At 41.2% G+C, this 17,162-nt stretch overlaps 1 protein-coding gene across 6 annotated transcripts in view; it reads right to left on the bottom strand.

Annotated features, from left to right (window-relative positions):
* Positions 1–17,162, bottom strand: part of SORCS1 (sortilin related VPS10 domain containing receptor 1) — a 576,899-nt gene that overhangs the window by 207,882 nt on the left and 351,855 nt on the right. For all 6 annotated transcript variants that reach the window (XM_057531522.1, XM_057531517.1, XM_057531518.1 and 3 more), the window contains exon 4: positions 14,828–14,986. In XM_057531522.1, coding sequence (XP_057387505.1) covers positions 14,828–14,986 — 159 coding nt within the window. The remainder of the gene's footprint in view (positions 1–14,827; positions 14,987–17,162) is intronic.

Genomic DNA, 17,162 nt, shown 5'->3' with positions numbered 1-17,162 from the left:
GAGGAATGGCAAGGAGAAGAAGTTGTGATTGTTTTTTTCTTCCTGACTTTCAGGAAGAAAGGAAGGACCCTAAACAATGTGTCCAGGTCCCCTGCCTCTGAGGTTGGATATTGCTTAGCATGGCCTTTCCTGGAGTAGCTGAGGCTGTTTGGCTTTGGATCACAAATCTGCTTGTTCTGGGATATTTTCTCATCATGACTATAGTTAGATCAGCCAGGCAGGCATTGGAATTAAGCAAGTCAAGAGAGTGAGAGCCTTTCAGATCAGAATTTGTGACTCCATCTCATATAATTTTTTTTTTAACATCTTTATTGGAATATAATTGCTTTACAGTGTTGTGTTAGTTTCTACTGTATAACAAAGTGAATCAGCTATATGCATACGTATATCCCCATATCCATTCCCTCTTGTGGCTTCCTCCCAGCCTCCTTATCCCACCCCTCTAGGTGATCACAAAGCACCGAGCTGATCTCCCTGTGCCATGCAGCTGCTTCCCACTAGCTATCTATTTTACATTTGCTAATGTATATACATCAATGCTAGTCTCTCACTTCGTCCCAGCTTACCCTTCCCCCTCCCCATGTCCTCAAGTCCATTCTCTACATCTGTGCCTTTATTCCTGTCCTGCACCTAGGTTCATTAGAACCAATTTTCTTTTTTAAATTCCATATATATTTGTTAGCATACAGTATTTGTTTTTCTCTTTCTGACTTACTTCATTCTTTACGACAGATTCTAAGTCCACCCACCTCACTACAAGTAACTCAATTCCGTTTCTTTTTATGGCTGAGTAATATTCCATTGTATATATGTGCCACTTCTTTATCCATTCATCTGTTGATGGACATTTAGGTTGCTTCCATGTCCTGGCTATTGTAAATAGTGCTGCAATGAACACTGTGGTACATGACTCTTTTTGAATTATGATTTTCTCAGGATATATGCCCAGTAGTGGGATTGCTGGGTCATATGGTAGTCCTATTTTTAGTTTTTTAAGGAACCTCCATACTGTTCTCTATAGTGGCTGTATCAATTTACATTCCCACCAACAGTGCAAAAGGGTTCCCTTTTCTCCACACCCTTTCCAAGATTTAATGTTTGTATATTTTTTGATGATGGCCATTCTGACTGGTGTGAAGTGACACCTCATTGTAGTTTTGATTTGCATTTTTCTAATGATTAGTGATGTTGAGCATCTTTTCATGTGTTTGTTGGCAATCTGTATATCTTCTTTGGAGAAACGACTATTTAGGTCTTCTGCCCATTTTTGGATTGGGTTGTTTGTTTTTTTTTTTTGATATTGAGCTGCATGAGAGGCTTGTATATTTTGGAGATTAATCATTTGTCAGTTGCTTCGTTTGCAAATATTTTCTCCCATTCTGAGGGTTGTCTTTTCATCTTGTTTACGGTTTCCTTTGCTGTATAAAAGCTTTTAAGTTTCATTAGGTCCCATTTGTTTATTTTTGTTTTTATTTCCATTTCTCTAGGAGGTGGGTCAAAAAGGATCTTGCTGTGATTTATGTCACAGAGTGTTCTGGCTAGGTTTTCCTCTAAGAGTTTTATAGTGTCTGACCTTACATTTAGGTCTTTGATCCATTTTGGGTTTATTTTTGTGTATGGTGTTAGGGAGTGTTCTAATTTCATTCTTTTACATGTAGCTATCCAGTTTTCCCAGCACCACTTATTGAAGAGGCTGTCTTTTCTCCATTGTATACTCTCACCTCCTTGATCAAAGATAAGGTGACCATATTGTGTGTGTGTTTATCTCTGGGATTTCTATCCTGTTCCATTGATCTATATTTCTGTTCTTCTGCCAGAACCATACTGTCTTGATTACTGTAGCTTTGTAGTATAGTCTGAAGTCCAGGAGCCTGATTCCTCCAGCTCTGTTTTTCTTTCTCAAGATTGTTTTGGCTATTCAGGGTCTTTTGTGTTTCCATACAAATTGTGCAACTTTTTGTTCTAGTTCTGGGAAAAATGCCATTGGTAGTTTGATAGGGATTGCACTGAATCTGTAGATTGCTTTGGGTAGTATAGTCATTTTCACAATGTTGATTCTTCCAATCCAAGAACATGGTACATCTTTCCATCTGTTTCTGTCATCTTTAATTTCTTTCATCAGTGTCATAGTTTTCTGCATACAGGTCTTCTGTCTCCTTAGGTAGGTTTATTCCTAGGTATTTTATTCTTTTTGCTGCAGTGGTAAATGAGAGTGTTTCCTTAATTTTTCTGTCAGATTTTTCATTATTAGTGTATAGGAATGCAAGAGATTTCTGTGCATTCATTTTGTATCCTGCTACTTTACCAAATTCGTTGATTAGCTCTAGTAGTTTTCTGGTAGCATCTTTAGGATTCTCTATGTATAGTATCGTGTCATCTGCAAACAGTGACAGCTTTACTTCTTTGCCGATTTGGATTCCTTTTATTTCTTTTTCTTCTCTGACTGCTGTGGCTAAAACTTCCAAAACTAACTTGAATAATAGTGGTGAGAGTGGGCAACCTTGTCTTGTTCGTGATCTTAGTGGAAATGGTTTCAGTTTTTGACCATTAAGGACGATGTTGGCTGTGGGTTTGTCATATATGGCCTTTATTATGTTGAGGTAAGTTCCCTCTATGCCCACCTTCTGGAGAGTTTTTATCAGAAATGGGTGTTGAATTTTGTCAAAAGCTTTTTCTGCATCTATTGAGATTATCATATGGTTTTTGTACTTCAATTTGTTAATATGGTGTACCACACTGATTGATTTGCATATATTGAAGGATCCTTGCATTCCTAGGATAAACTCCACTTGATCATGGTGTACGAACCTTTTAATGTGCTGTTGTATTCAGTTTGCTAGTATTTTGTTGAGAATTTTTGCACCTATGTTCATCAGTGATATTGGCCTGTAGTTTTCTTTTTTTGTGACATCTTTGTCTGGTTTTGGTATCAGGGTGATGGCGGCCTCGAAGAATGAGTTTGGGAGTATTTCTCCCTCTGCTCTATTTTGGAAGAGTTTGAGAAGGATAGGTGTTAGCTCTTCTCTAAATGTTTGGTAGAATTCGCCTGTGAAGCCATCTGGTCCTGGGTCTTTGTTTGTTGGAAGATTTTAAATCACAGTTTCAATTTCAGTGCTTGTGACTGGTCTGTTTATATTTTCTATTTCTTCCTGGTTCAGTCTCAGAAGGTTGTGCTTTTCTAAGAATTTGTCCATTTCTTCCAGGTTGTCCATTTTATTGGCATATAGTTGCTTGTAGTAATCCCTCATGATCCTTTGTTTTTCTGCAGTGTCAGTTGTTACTTCTCCTTTTCCATTTCTAATTCTGTTGATTTGAGTCTTCTCCCTTTTTTTTCTTGATGAGTGTGGCTAATGGTTTATCAATCTTGTTTATCTTCTCAAAGAACCAGCTTTTAGTTTTATTGATCTTTGCTCTTGTTTCTTTCATTTCTTTTTCATTTATTTCTGATCTGATCTTTATGATTTCTTTCCTTCTGCTAACTTTGAGGTTTTTTTGTTTTTCTTTCTCTAATTGCTTTAGGTGTAAGGTTAGGTTGTTTATTTTAGATGTTTCTTGTTTCTTGAGGTAGGATTGTATTGCTATAAACTTCCCTCTTAGAACTGCTTTTGCTGTATCCCATAGGTTTTGGGTCGTTGTGTTTTCATTGTCATTTGTTTCCAGGCATTTTTTGATTTCCTCTTTGATTTCTTCAGTGATCTCTTGGTTATTTAGTAGCATATTGTTTAGCCTCCATGTGTTTGTATTTTTTACAGTTGTTCTTCCTGTAATTGATATCTATTCTCATAGCGTTGTGGTCAGAAAAGATACTTGATACGATTTCAATTTCTTAAATTTACCAAGGTTTGATTTGTGGTTCAAGATATGATCTATCCTAGAGAATGTTCCATGAGTACTTGAGAAGAAAGTGTATCCTGTTGTTCTTGGATGGAATGTCCTATAAATATCAATTAAGTCCATGTTGTTTAATGTGTCATTTAAAGCTTATGTTTCCTTATTTATTTTCATTTTGGATGATCTGTCCACTGGTGAAAGTGGGGTATTAAAGTCCCCTACTATTACTGCGTTACTGTTAATTTTTCCTTTTATGGCTGCTAGCATTTGCCTTATGTATTGACGTGCTCCAATATTGGGTGCATAAATATTTACAATTGTTATATCTTCTTCTTGGTTGATTCTTTGATCATTATGTAGTGTCCTTCTTTGTCACTTGTAATAGTCTTTATTTTAAAGTCTATTTTGTTTCATATGAGAATTGCTACTCCAGCTTTCTTTTGATTTCCATTTGCATGGAATATCTTTTTCCATCCCCTCACCTTCTGTCTGTATGTGTCCGTAGGTCTGAAGTGGGTCTGCTGTAGACAGCATATATATGGGTCTTGTTTTTGTATCCATTCAGCCAGTCTATGTCTTTTGGATGGAGCATTTAATCCATTTACATTTAAGGTAATTATTGATATGTATGTTCCTATGACCATTTTCTTAATTGTTTTGGGTTTGTTATTGTGGGTCTTTTCCTTCTCCTGTGTTTCCTGCCTAGAGGAGTTCCTTTAGCATTTGTTGTAAAGCTGGTTTGGTGGTGCTGAATTCTCTTAACTTTTGCTTATCTGTAAAGGTTTTAATTTCTCTGTCGAATCTGAATGAGATCCTTGCTGGGTAGAGTAATCTTGGTTGTAGCTTTTTCCCTTCCATCACTTTCAATATATCCTGCCACTCCGTTCTGGCTTGCAGAGTGTCTGCTGAAAGATCAGCTGTTACCCTTACGGGGATTTCATTGTATGTTATTTGTTGCTTTTCCCTTGCTGCTTTCAATATTTTTTCTTTGTATTTAATTTTTGATAGTTTGATTAATATGTGTCTCGGCGTGTTTCTCTTTGGGTTTATCCTGTATGGGACTCTCTGCACTTCTTGGACTTGATTGACTATTTCCCTTCCCATGTTAGGGAAGTTTTTGACTATAATCTCTTCAAATATTTTCTCAGACCCTTTCTTTTTTTCTTCTTCTTCTGGGATACCTATAATTTGAATGTTGGTGCATTTAATGTTGTCCCAGAGGTCTCTGCAAGTGTCCTCAATTATTTTCATTCTTTTTTGTTTATTCTGCTCCCTGGCAGTTATTTCCACCATTTTATCTTCCAGCTCACTTATCCGTTCTTCTGCCTCAGTCATTCTGTTATTGATTCCTTCTAGAGTATTTTTAATTTCAGTAATTGTGTTGTTCATCACTGTTTCTTTGCTCTTTAGTTCTTCTAGATCCTTGTTAAGTGTTTCTTGTATTTTCCCCATTCTGTTTCCGAGATTTTGGATCACCTCTACTATCATTACTCTGAATTCTTTTTCAGGCAGGGTGCCTATTTCATCTTCATTTATTTGGTCTTGTAGGTTTTTACCTTGCTCCTTCCTCTGCAACAAATTTTTCTGTCGTTTCAATTTTTTTTTTTTTTTTGATGGTTGGTGCTGCTTTCCTGTCTTACTGGTTGTTTGGCCTGAGATGTCCAGCACTGGAGTTTGTAGGCAGTTGGATAGAGCTGGGTCTTGGTGCTGAGATGAAGACCTCTGCGAGGCCTCACTCTGATTGATATTCCCTGGTGTCTGAGGTTCTCTGTTAGTCCAGTGGTCTGGACTCAGAGCTCCCATCGCAGGAGCTCGGGCCCAACCTCTGCCCTGGGAACCAAGATCCCGCAAGCTCTCAGGCTGAAACTTCTTTCCAGGGACTAAGTCGGCAAGGAAGGACTAATTTCTTTAAGCAGGAGCACAGCAAGAGGGCAGGCAGGCAGGCCCAAAAAACCATTCTTATCCACTCTGATTCTGATAGTATTATTCTGGTATATTAATCACCTGCTATTCATAGTCAGATTATACTTTGCAATCCAAAAATGTTAATACCCTGACTGAACTCACCATTCTGGCAAGAATCCTTTATATCGATAAATACTGAATTGAGGCCTATGTTCTTCTTAACTATTTACCTGGAGTAGTGGGATATTAGTACTTGAACCATTCATTATGATTAGAATGTCCTTGTTGCTCGTGAAGATTAGAGGTCCCAACCCTTCGCTCTGTTCAGTGGCCACCAACTGGATCCTTAGTTTCACTTAACTTCTTGGAAAATGCATCTTGTTGTTCACAAAGACAACAGGAGGGTGGTGAGGAAATGTATCACTTCTTCGGTAATAAGTGTTGACATGCAGCAAAAATCGATTGAGTGGAACTGAGGTGGTGGCAGTAGCAATGGCTGGAGGCAGGACCCATGTGGGAGCGGCAGGGGTGAGGGAACCCACTCCACTGGCTCGGGAACTAGGCTTTTCTCACTTGAAGGGAAAAGGAGGTGCAGAAAAGGGCCGAAGAGCAAGCGAGGATGGGTGTGGGAAATGGAGGTGAGGAGGGTAATTCTCCCATCTGGAAGCCCTGGGAAAGCCATCTCATAGTATTTTATATTAAGGGTCTAGCTCAGTAAAGGGACCCGGTCATTTTAGAAGGGGTGCTGACTTCTGGTTTCTCTTCCTCTTGCCAGCTATGAGATCCTGGCTGGGCCTCTGGATCTCTTGGAACACCTAATGTGCCATTTGTAATCTGAACTTACACTATCCTATTATACTGAAGGGAGGAAGTTGGAAAAGACAACATTTAAAAAAAAAATTTAGGGGCTTCCCTGGTGGCGCAGTGGTTGAGAATCTGCCTGCTAATGCAGGGGACACGGGTTCGAGCCCTGGTCTGGGAGGATCCCACATGCCGTGGAGCAGCTGGGCCCGTGAGCCACAACTGCTGAGCCTGCGCGTCTGGAGCCTGTGCCCCACAATGGGAGGGGCCGCGATGGTGAGAGGCCCGCGCACCGCGATGAAGAGCGGTCCCTGCACCGCGATGAAGAGTGGCCCCCACTTGCCGTAACTGGAGAAAGCCCTCGCACGAACCGAAGACCCAACACAGCCAAAAATAAAGAAAGAAATAAATAAAGTAGCTATAAAATTAAAAAAAAAAAAAAATTTTAGTATGAAACCTACAGAGTCATAACTTCACAAAATATGTCTGTTTACAAGGTCAAGACTCCCTCCTTCTCAAACCACTCCCCTCCTTGGCAACACTGCTGGCAGCAACCATGCTTGACAAGGCAGGATACAAGAAAATGTTACCATTACTAGATTCTAAAGGGCCACACTCAGAGATAGTTTTTTTCTGGATATCCCTCGAGCTCATTTAAGAAAAAGGTCCATGCCCTCTTAGGATGTCAAATGTCCTTCAAACTTTCCCAGACTGGTGCCTGGATTAAGGAGGCATCTTAATCCATTTAGACAAGTGTTGGTGGGTAGAATAGATCAAAATAGCTGGCTAAAAAATTGCACAAGCAAAAATGTAATTTATTTCAAAGTTTAAATAGCTACCAAAAAGCATAATTCTATCTGTCCAAACCTTAATCCCAATCACTCATTCAAAAATGTCCATTTCTCCTTATTCTTGTAGCTCATTTCGTTCAAATTTGGGAACAGGTAGATCAAACTGCTTCAGGTAGCAATTGAAATATAATGATACAACCTGGTTAAACAAGTTAGCTAAAGTGAACACAGGCCTTCCTCATTTGCATAAGATGGCATTTCAGCTGGAGAATTTGTTTTATAAACAAGCATTGCGGTTGACGTTCAGCAAGCTCCCTGGTTTCCACTCTAATTGCCAGTTTTGTACTTGAATACTTAAATTATTTACATATTCATGAGATTAGAAATCAGCTCTGACATTGGGAAATTTCAAGCACATGGAAATCTTGCCAAAGCAGCATGGTATATAACGCTCCACATATTTCTTATGAATAACTGAGTGCCTTTTAATGTAGTGCCTTGGGAAACGTCATGGCATTAGGTAGGTATCAGTTTCCTAAGTGTTTGTGCTTGTGCAGAAATCATTTGAATAGCCCCAGGGGGTTGAATTTGAAGGATCCATTTATCTTTTAATTCAATCTTGCCCTTTTGACATTAAGGGGTTGCTAGGTCTACTCAAAAACAGAGTTGCTGTAAAGGCAAATACTTTAATATTTAATGGCTTACTGTTACTATAATCAATAATATTTTCTGAGTACCATATATCGGTTCTTGCTTGCTCTGTTCATTCTGGTTCAGTGGTACGTTTTAGTGATTGTCTAAGAGGACATTCAACATTGACTAAATACATATAACGTCACGTAATGGGAAGACACCGGGTTACGGCTAAGGAAGCCTTGCGTCTAAACCTAGTTATGCCACACCAGGTGGCTCTCTCCTAGGTCTTTGAATAATACATTGGCTGGCATTCACGTGGTGCTAGCCATGTGCCAGGCTCTGTGTTGAGTGTTTTACATACATTATCACAGCATCCTCAAACAGTCCTGTGAGCCAGGTACCGTTCACTTCACAGCTGGCAAAACTCTACAAGTTAAGTGACCTGCTGAAGGTCACATGGCCATTTGGAGGGCCTGACAGAGTAGAGAGCTGATGTTCCTGCCTCACTTGCTGTGCTGTCTATCGCTGGTGAGAAATCAATACGACTGAGTTTTGGGAAATGCTGACATCTCTTCCCTTATCAAGCAGTCATTATTTCCCAGAGAATTCCTGGCTTTCAAAGCTGTCGTGATAAGCAATGGCCATCTGTTAGTGCTCAGTCAGGAAAAGTAGGAAAGATTAAAAAGAAAGTTGTGTTCTCTTTTTTTTTTTTTTTTTTAAAGAAATGTATATGAAACTGTTTAAATAAAATTGCAGGACTGGTAGAAAGAAAGAAAGGAGAAAGCTAAAAGCAGTTCTTCTTTTAAAAATTTACTTTTATGCAAGTTACTAAAATTCTATTGTATGCTCTCAAACACACTGGCAGTATAATTTTCCTTTTCTATCAATATACGATTTTAACTCAAACTCTGCCTTCATTTATACAGAGACTGCCGCTGTTAATATTTAGAGTTTCAATTATTTGTGAATAGGGTTTCCTTATGAAAACGTGCTTTCCTCCTTTAAAGCCATGTTTTGGTTTTAAGTGTATCTTACACATATTTACCAAAATACTGAAGGTGAGGCCACCAGGCAAGCCTTAGGATTTCTTATTTTTTTCATAAACTTTGATACTTTGGAATATAGAGGAGAACAGAGATCCTGCAAGCTCCCACATGGTATATTACTTGGACTGCTGACTCATAGGGCTCCAGAACAAGTGAGACAACACAAACTCATGAATATTCTAGAACGGCCACAAAATGAAGGTTGACCCACCAAACTGTCCTAAGGGTTTTGTCCTCCCTCCACAGAATTGATCACTCATTTGTATGCATTTTTTTTTTAATTCACAAAACAATGGAACGTTTCCTGAAATAAAACTGACAGGAAGATCCATGAACAGGAGAAAAACAAAGATAAGGGGAAAGACGGAGAAATAAGAAAAAAGGTGATCTGGGGACTAAGACAAGGCAGCAGATGAGGTTGACTTGCCCTGCACGGCTTTCTGTTTTAAGTTTTTGAGTTAGTTATAAACACTTAAAAATAGGAAAATGTCATATCTCCAACAAAGCAGGATTACTTCTCTCGTAAAACTCTGAAAAGTCTGGTGACATTGAATAAGCCATCCTCGGTGGCAAGAACAGCAGGTGGGAGCTCACCAAGACCCCCCACCACACCCCACCCTCCTGAATGAACACGTGCTCTCCAGTTTCCCACAGCCCAGACCCAGCCGCCGTGTTCAGGTAGTTGCTTGCTTATCTGTGTAGGAACTGAGTCCACGGTCTAGAAGGACTTGTGCATCCAGAGTGGGGAGAAAAAGCTCACTGTGGAGGACTGGAGAAAGTGGACCCTCCTGCTCATGGTCAGGGGCAGCAGGTACATCTGTAGGAGAGGCTTGCCACCCGGATAAACCAAGCAAGGGGATCTCTCCTCCCCAGCTATGAGGCACTCTCATAGGAGCGTTCACATTGGCTTCACAACATTGCAGACTCGCCCCTATACAATTCGCTCCACAGTGTAACCCCTAACAGAGAGGCCCCGAGCCCAGCGCCCCAGGACGGTCAGCAGAGCTGAGGTAGATGCCTATTCTTACGCATTTCTCCTGTTTTTTTCTTTCAGTCACATCTGTGTTTTGTTTTCCCTCATTTCCACTGTTTCCCAACACATCATGTTTAGTGAGGTGTTTGAGACAGACTGAGAGATGCCATTGGAGGCAATGTTTCAGAGCACAGTTTGTACCCTAGTTTATTGCTAAATTAAAATAAAGATATAATCTGGCACACTTGGCCTGCTGCTAAGCCTTCCTTGGGTGGTTTCCTGTACTGAGGCAAGAAAGTGGGGGGAAAACAAGGAAGGAAGCAGAAGCTCTGTACCTCTGTTCTCCTGGCTGCTCGGTTTCTAAATGCCAAGAAACAAAAGGAAGGAGCAGAATGTTTGGTTTGCCTACTGCTTAATTACAGAAATAACAAAACTAAATAACGGAGGGTGAGATGTTGGTGGTCCTGGTATAAATGCTGTGGAATTCTTCATGGCATCCACAGTGATTCACGGCTGTTTTGTAGGAAGGTTAAAAGGTGAGGCTGTACATAACAGGTATCCCTCTGCCCATCTGGCATGAAGCTTCCATAATGTCTGTAATGCTTATTTTTCTGAAAATTCCAGGGCTTTCCAAAGGCACATCCTCACATAGACCCTTCAGAGGCCAAGGAGTCTATCGCCTGTGTCTATACCATGGAAGTCCCCCAACAGGGCTTTTCAAGAAGTCAAGCTACTTCTTTTAGAGCTTCAAAGGGAAAAAGGTCCCAAACCTTTTCTCTTCAGTCATTCTAGTGGTGGCTGGAGAGTCACATGCTCATTCAAAAAAATTTTACCTCTTGGCAATCACCTAGATATTTAATATCACAGGTAGATTTCTCTAAGAAAAAATACGAAAAAAGGCTATAATATCAAAATAACCTGATCTTATGAATTTTGAGAGCATTTGGTCATACACATTTCTCCCTGATTAAAGCCTTTTTTTTTTTTTTTTAAATCTGGCTTCCTATGGAATGATGGCCAGTAAAACTCTATCTTGGGCCAGAAAGCACAATCTGTTCAACCAAACTCTTTCGAGTTCCTTAAAATGCTCCCATCAAAAAGCCTCTACTGAGAGTCCAGACACTCAAGGTGAAATGCAGTTGGAGCAGAACGCCACGGACCATATGGGCTCTTCCCTGCAAGCCAGAGATCCAGACTTTGTCTTCGGGGCCCTCAAAGTCTCATTCACTAAAGGTGAGAGAAAGCAATGGCAGGGAAATAAGGGAAAAGTAAAGGTGGCTATGTATTCAAAAGGGGAGCGTATGCCTCAAAAGACTGTCAGCAAACAAGGGAAGAGAGGAGAGGAGGACCGTGCGCAGGTGAGTGCTGACGGAGCTGCCACCTCAACGCAACAACTTCTGACAGACGGTGCTCCCTACCTGAGGATTCTGTTCACCACAGGCTGGCTGAAAACAGCATCTGGCAAAGGGAACCCTAGCACCTAAGCTACCATCTTTACTGAGAGTTCTGCAACAGTAGCAACTGTCACAGACATGTTGATGAACAACACTTACATGAACGAATATGTGTTCCCATTTCCAAAAGTCACTGGCCTGCCAACACTAGCACGGGGCCCTCCTTAGGGCCCATGGCTGCATCTCATCAGGGTTCAAAGCTCCGTGATGCGTGGGTGGTTGCCAGCTATTATTTCCATATCACTGACCCACTTGAGTGGCCACAGACCTCCTCCACTTGACTTCGGGCCAACATCACCAGCTAACGGCTCATTGGATGGCTGCAGCCCACTCCACTCCCCGCTAATGCCCCACTCCTCATGCTGTGATTCAAGCCCTGATATATGGAGTCCTTCCCCAACCCCTACTCATATTAGCAGGTGATCCATAATTCTTTTTTCCCAGGATGATTTCTCCTTCATTCTCTTCTGGAGAAACAGAGAGCTTAGCAGAAAGGCTGGCTTCTGCCCCTTTGCTAATCTCCAGATATCACCATCCATTTAGTAGTGAAACCTACTAAATATCATATTCAAATTCCAATTGCTAAACTTAGACATGTGACACCAATGAGTGGTTTTCCCCTTTGGGAAAATTCATTAACGTCTAAGATTTTTGGTTTGTTAGCTACATACAGAGCAAAGACTGTTAAGGCTCCTTCTACCTCTAAAATGACAGAATTCATTTGGTCTATGGTCACAAAAGATACTTTTTGGTCCTGACCAAGACTACTGTGATACCATCCTAACTGGTCTTCTTGGTTTTGACCTCACAGCACCATAGTTCATTCTAATATTACTACCAGATTAATCTTTGTAATCTATACCTCTGAACACATAATTCCACTGACCAAAATGTTCAAAAGGCTCCTAATTGGGAAAACAAAAATTATTTTGCCTAACAGTCAAAGTGGTCCAAAAAAAATTAAGATTAGGTTCCAGGAGTACATGTGTAATTAACTTTCCCAAATTTCAGTTTCAGCCAAATAGACACATTCACAATCCTGTTTACGTGAGTTTTCTAACTTTACAATTTTATATTATTGTTTATGACATCCCTCTTGTGCAAAACGCGCCCCCTCCGCCCCCCACAGAAATACGACATTCATTAAAGTCCAGGTGAAATCATTTCATAAGATCTCCATCTCCTAAACTTGGGCTGCCAATTTCATATAATCCATCCAGCTACTCTGGCTGGGTATCTACCATGTGTGAATGCAGGATCTATCTGCCTTTTTAGTCCCTCTTAGACTACTGAACTCACATGTATTTATATTCTTTCCCTAGATGGAATGAATACCCCTCGATATAGTTATTTTATAGCAACAGTGCATCATACTGAGCACAGAAAACAGACATGGAGTCTAATATTTGTGGGGTTTTTTTTTTCTTTTCAGTCTCATTGGAAGTGCACCTGCAATGATAACTATCCACACAAACACATTTTAAGGCAAAGAAAGCCAACCCCAAGTACCAATTCCCATGCATGGCTGAGTCGGAGCCACGTGTCCCAACTCCTCCAGAGTTATCCACTTGGCCACAGTGCTCACGGCATCACTGTCTGAAGTCCTGGCACGTGAAGGGTTAAATTTTGGGGCATCTCCCCTGACACAACTGCAAAGATGCATGGTTTTCACCTAGCCAGGTAGATCTGGCCCTCACTGTGCCTCTGGCATCACGGGGAAAATTAACCAACTGTCAAATAAAATACAGAAACCCAGTGGATTAAATGACTAACACTCTGTGTCCTGAGCTGCTCAGCTTTGCCTCTGGTAACTGCACCATCCTGGACTAGACGCACCGTGGCTTGACTCCAGGCATGAAATTGTACATTCTGCTGAACGGGGAGCCAGGCTGCTCGAGAGGAAAAAAATACTAATTGTAAGTCTTTCCTGTTTTTAGGCTAATGCGCATTTTATTTGGCAGTAAGGGCAGTGTGAATAAAACTCCAATCCTGAGAATTTTAATTTGCTTCCTCAAAAATGCTCACGTTGGGCTTCCCTGGTGGCGCAGTGGTTGAGAATCTGCCTGCCAATGCAGGGGACACGGGTTCGAGCCCTGGTCTGGGAAGATCCCACATGCCGCGGAGCGACTAGGCCCGTGAGCCACAATGACTGAGCCTGCGCGTCTGGAGCCTGTGCTCCGCAACAAGAGAGGTCCGCGCACCGCGATGAAGAGTGGCCCCCGCTTGCCGCAACTAGAGAAAGCCCTCGCACAGAAATGAAGACCCAACACAGCCATATAAATAATAAAATAAATAAATTAATTTTTAAAAAAATGCTCATGTCAGTAGAGACCTTGAAAAGTTGTTTATACTATTCCCCTCCCTTCAGGAAGAACCCCACACGTCTATACCAGCCCAGACGGTTTTAACCACCTGGTTAAGTATTCTAGGGTTTTAACCCTAGAATATTCTCCTCACTCAGGAAAGTCCAGTATTTCTTTAAATATATGTAATTTGTAACATATAATTCTTCTGAGGACAATTCTCAGAATGACCTCACTGAACCATGCATTTCACAAAGAGCATTTGAATATTTTACCTATTTTCCTTTTGGCTTTTATGGCTAGAGCCTCTCTCACATTTGCCTTTGTATACTTTTTTCCTCTAATTCTAATCTGATTGTCTTTGCTGTTGCTAGCCTTATATTCTACCTGAAAATGTAAGTTCCTTAAAAGCTGGAGCTACATGTATTTTATAATGTATCTGCAGTACAGAGTACATGATATATTTTATAGCATTTATCCCATAAAATACATATACATATTGCGTGTGCACACACACACATATATACACACAGATAAACATACAATAGCATAACTTCATTCAATGCCTTCCTAAAACGTAGACCTATCCTTCAGCCTAACCAGCAAGAGAAGAAAAGTCCTGAGAGTGCCTGATTCTCAATGTTATCTATGCACATTTCTCTCACTATTTTAGCATATCACTAGCTAATGTTCTTCACTCTTTCAGGGTCATCCTTCCCTTTAAGGCTCTGAGAAAAGCTATGGGTTCTTTATTCCAAAAAAAAAATGATCACATCTCACATACACAAAGCACTGTCTCAGATTCCATGGGGGTTTCCTGATGGCCTGAAGCTTCCAGGTAAGAACTGCTTCTCCACAATGTCTTCCTTAGGGTCTAGCTTTTCCTGTGTGTGCTGTTTCAGATGCTCACACAGCTCAAACAAGCAACCTGAGATCCACATTGCTGCCCCTCGCCCCACCGGCACAGGGTCCAAGCTGCTGCACAGAACAAACCTGACAGCTGAGTAGAAGCGTAGCGATGACTAAGTAGCTGTCTTTCCCTAGGACAGCCATATGCCACTGCCTGGAAGAAGGGGATCAAGCTCACCTTTTGGTCTTGGCTGTATGCCAGAATCCAGTCCTCTTGCTTGGGGTGGAAAAGTAAGCTCTGGATGTAAAAGTTCAGCCGGTACTTTTGATAGGTTGCCCCTTCGTCCGAGCTGATCAGTAAACTGCTCTCAATCTCCGGGTCTGTGAGCAACATAATCTGCGGCAGAGAATTGTTCAGGAAAGAAAACAACGGAAAGGTAAGTGTGCAAATTCACAAAGCTTAAAGATGAGCTAAAAAAAAAAAAAAAAAAAGATGAGCTAAACTTATGACAAGGGAGGGAAAAGGAACAGGCAAAGAACGCTTGGCCAAACAAGGACCTTGACTCTGTCAGGTTTGCTCTCCTACCTTGGACCAAGGCCATGAAACTGTTTTCACCAAGAAATGAAAGAGGCAGGACAGACTGAAAGGGAGGAGGAGGAAACGTAGGAGTGCATTTTCTTCCCTCCTATAGGGCTCCTTGGTTTTTTTCCCCAAGGTTATTTCATTAATCTGAAATATTTCCCATTGTTCCCCTAACCCCAACCCTCCTTCCTGCTGAGCCTCGTCTAGTCTCCATTTTGGGGGGATGAAACTTGTCACAGTCTTTTGTGAGAAAGGTGGAAAGAAGTAGAAAGAGGATGGAGTCCACTGGTTTTTCTCTCCATCGCAAACCCTCCTGTTCACATCAACAATATCCCATGTCATCCTTTAGTCTGATTTTCTGAGTCTTGAGTCAAAGACTGTGCATTCAAAAGCCTGCTCTGGGTATTGTCCAAAGGCTCCTTTACCACCTGCTAACTTATTAATAGTTTACTTATTTATTTTCTTTATTGTCTATATATTCTCTCTAGAACACAAACCCATGAGAATAGTGATATTTGATATTTCTCTATTTTTATCCCCATAAGTGCCTTCCCAGCAGCTAGAATGAGGTCCAGCATATATTATATATGCAATAAATATCTGACATGAATGAACGAAAGTTAAAGGACTGAATGGAAAGTTTTCAGAGTAGTCACATAGATCTAGAAAGATGCCCAGAGTAATGTGAGCAGATATGAATGTAAGTTCCAGGGAAAAAGTCATTGGATGCCCTTCTCCATCTTTGGCCTATTGACAAGAGAATACGCTATACTCATGTAAAAAGTCACAGCTCCAGAGGCTTGGGACTTTCTCCTTTTGAGGGTTAATCTTGGCCATAGCAGCGTGAACAATCCACAATAGGAGCCAGATGGAGGAGCTACTCTGAAAACTGCTTTTTACTCCCTTGTTTTACGCCTCTAGGAATATGTGATAAAGTACCTCATTCCCGACTCTGCAGGTTGCCTTTCACTCAGCCAAAGTGCACACCTAACGCCTCCAGTCAGGTGGCCTTAATGCTACCCACTGACTTCTTCCCCAACAACTTATTCATTGGCACTTTCTGAGTTTGGTTTGGAGAAGCATGAAAGATGTGCTTAATGTGTGGCCGTATGATGAGAGATCACTGCAGCCCAGGGTTTAAAGATTACCAGCTAAGGATGTGGCAGTTCCAGGAAAAGGAGAGAGAGAGAGAAAGGAAGGAAAAAAACAAAAAACAAAACTAGAGCCCTGTCATAAGAGAACAGAGTGCCAGGCAAACACACAGGGCTTTCTCAGGCATTTGGAGGCAATCGTATTCAAACCTCAGGTTAGTGTCATCTTCCAAAGTGGTGTCCGATCCCTGCAAATGGCACACGACGATCGCACACCAGACACGCTCAGCCTGACCTGTGTTTATGTTACCCAGGATGAATTTCAGGTTCCTCGAAGAGGAGGAAGGGACGGATGAAGTGGAGTGAGCGGAACGCTGTGGCTGTCAGGTCTGCTCCGGACAAGCTGGAGAGCACACACAAAACTGGAGACTAACTGCCTCCCCTCCCGTGTTCTGGTGAAGCCACTGTCCATCGACCATAAATTCTGACAAAGTTATAGGTCTCTCTGTCTTGTAGTCACCAAGCAGAGAGTGTTCCCTTTTTGGATAACTGATGCAGAACCATCAAGCAATCTGCTAAGTACAAACTTCCGTGTCAGCCTTAAAGTCTATTGTATGTACTAAGCAAGGTCGATCAGATGGCTCCTAAATTCACAAGAGTATTTCCAGGGGATTTCAGGATATTTACTGGCACACAAAAGCTGTCATTTTCCAAAAACAAATAAGTCATCAAATGATCATATTGCTTTGTGTCTCCAACCACAATTAACAATAATATGTAACAGCCTTTTGCACTACTGCCAGCAAGTAATTTCTACGATAATATGAAGAGGCTCAATTTTATAGAGCATCTATTGTCTCAGGCGAGGTGATTTTCCCCCTTCTGCTTTTCTATTTCCC

Source organism: Balaenoptera acutorostrata, chromosome 16 (assembly GCF_949987535.1).
Source record: "Balaenoptera acutorostrata chromosome 16, mBalAcu1.1, whole genome shotgun sequence".
NCBI classification, from domain to species: Eukaryota; Metazoa; Chordata; class Mammalia; order Artiodactyla; family Balaenopteridae; genus Balaenoptera; species Balaenoptera acutorostrata.
This window is presented reverse-complemented; position numbering and strand designations above follow the sequence as displayed.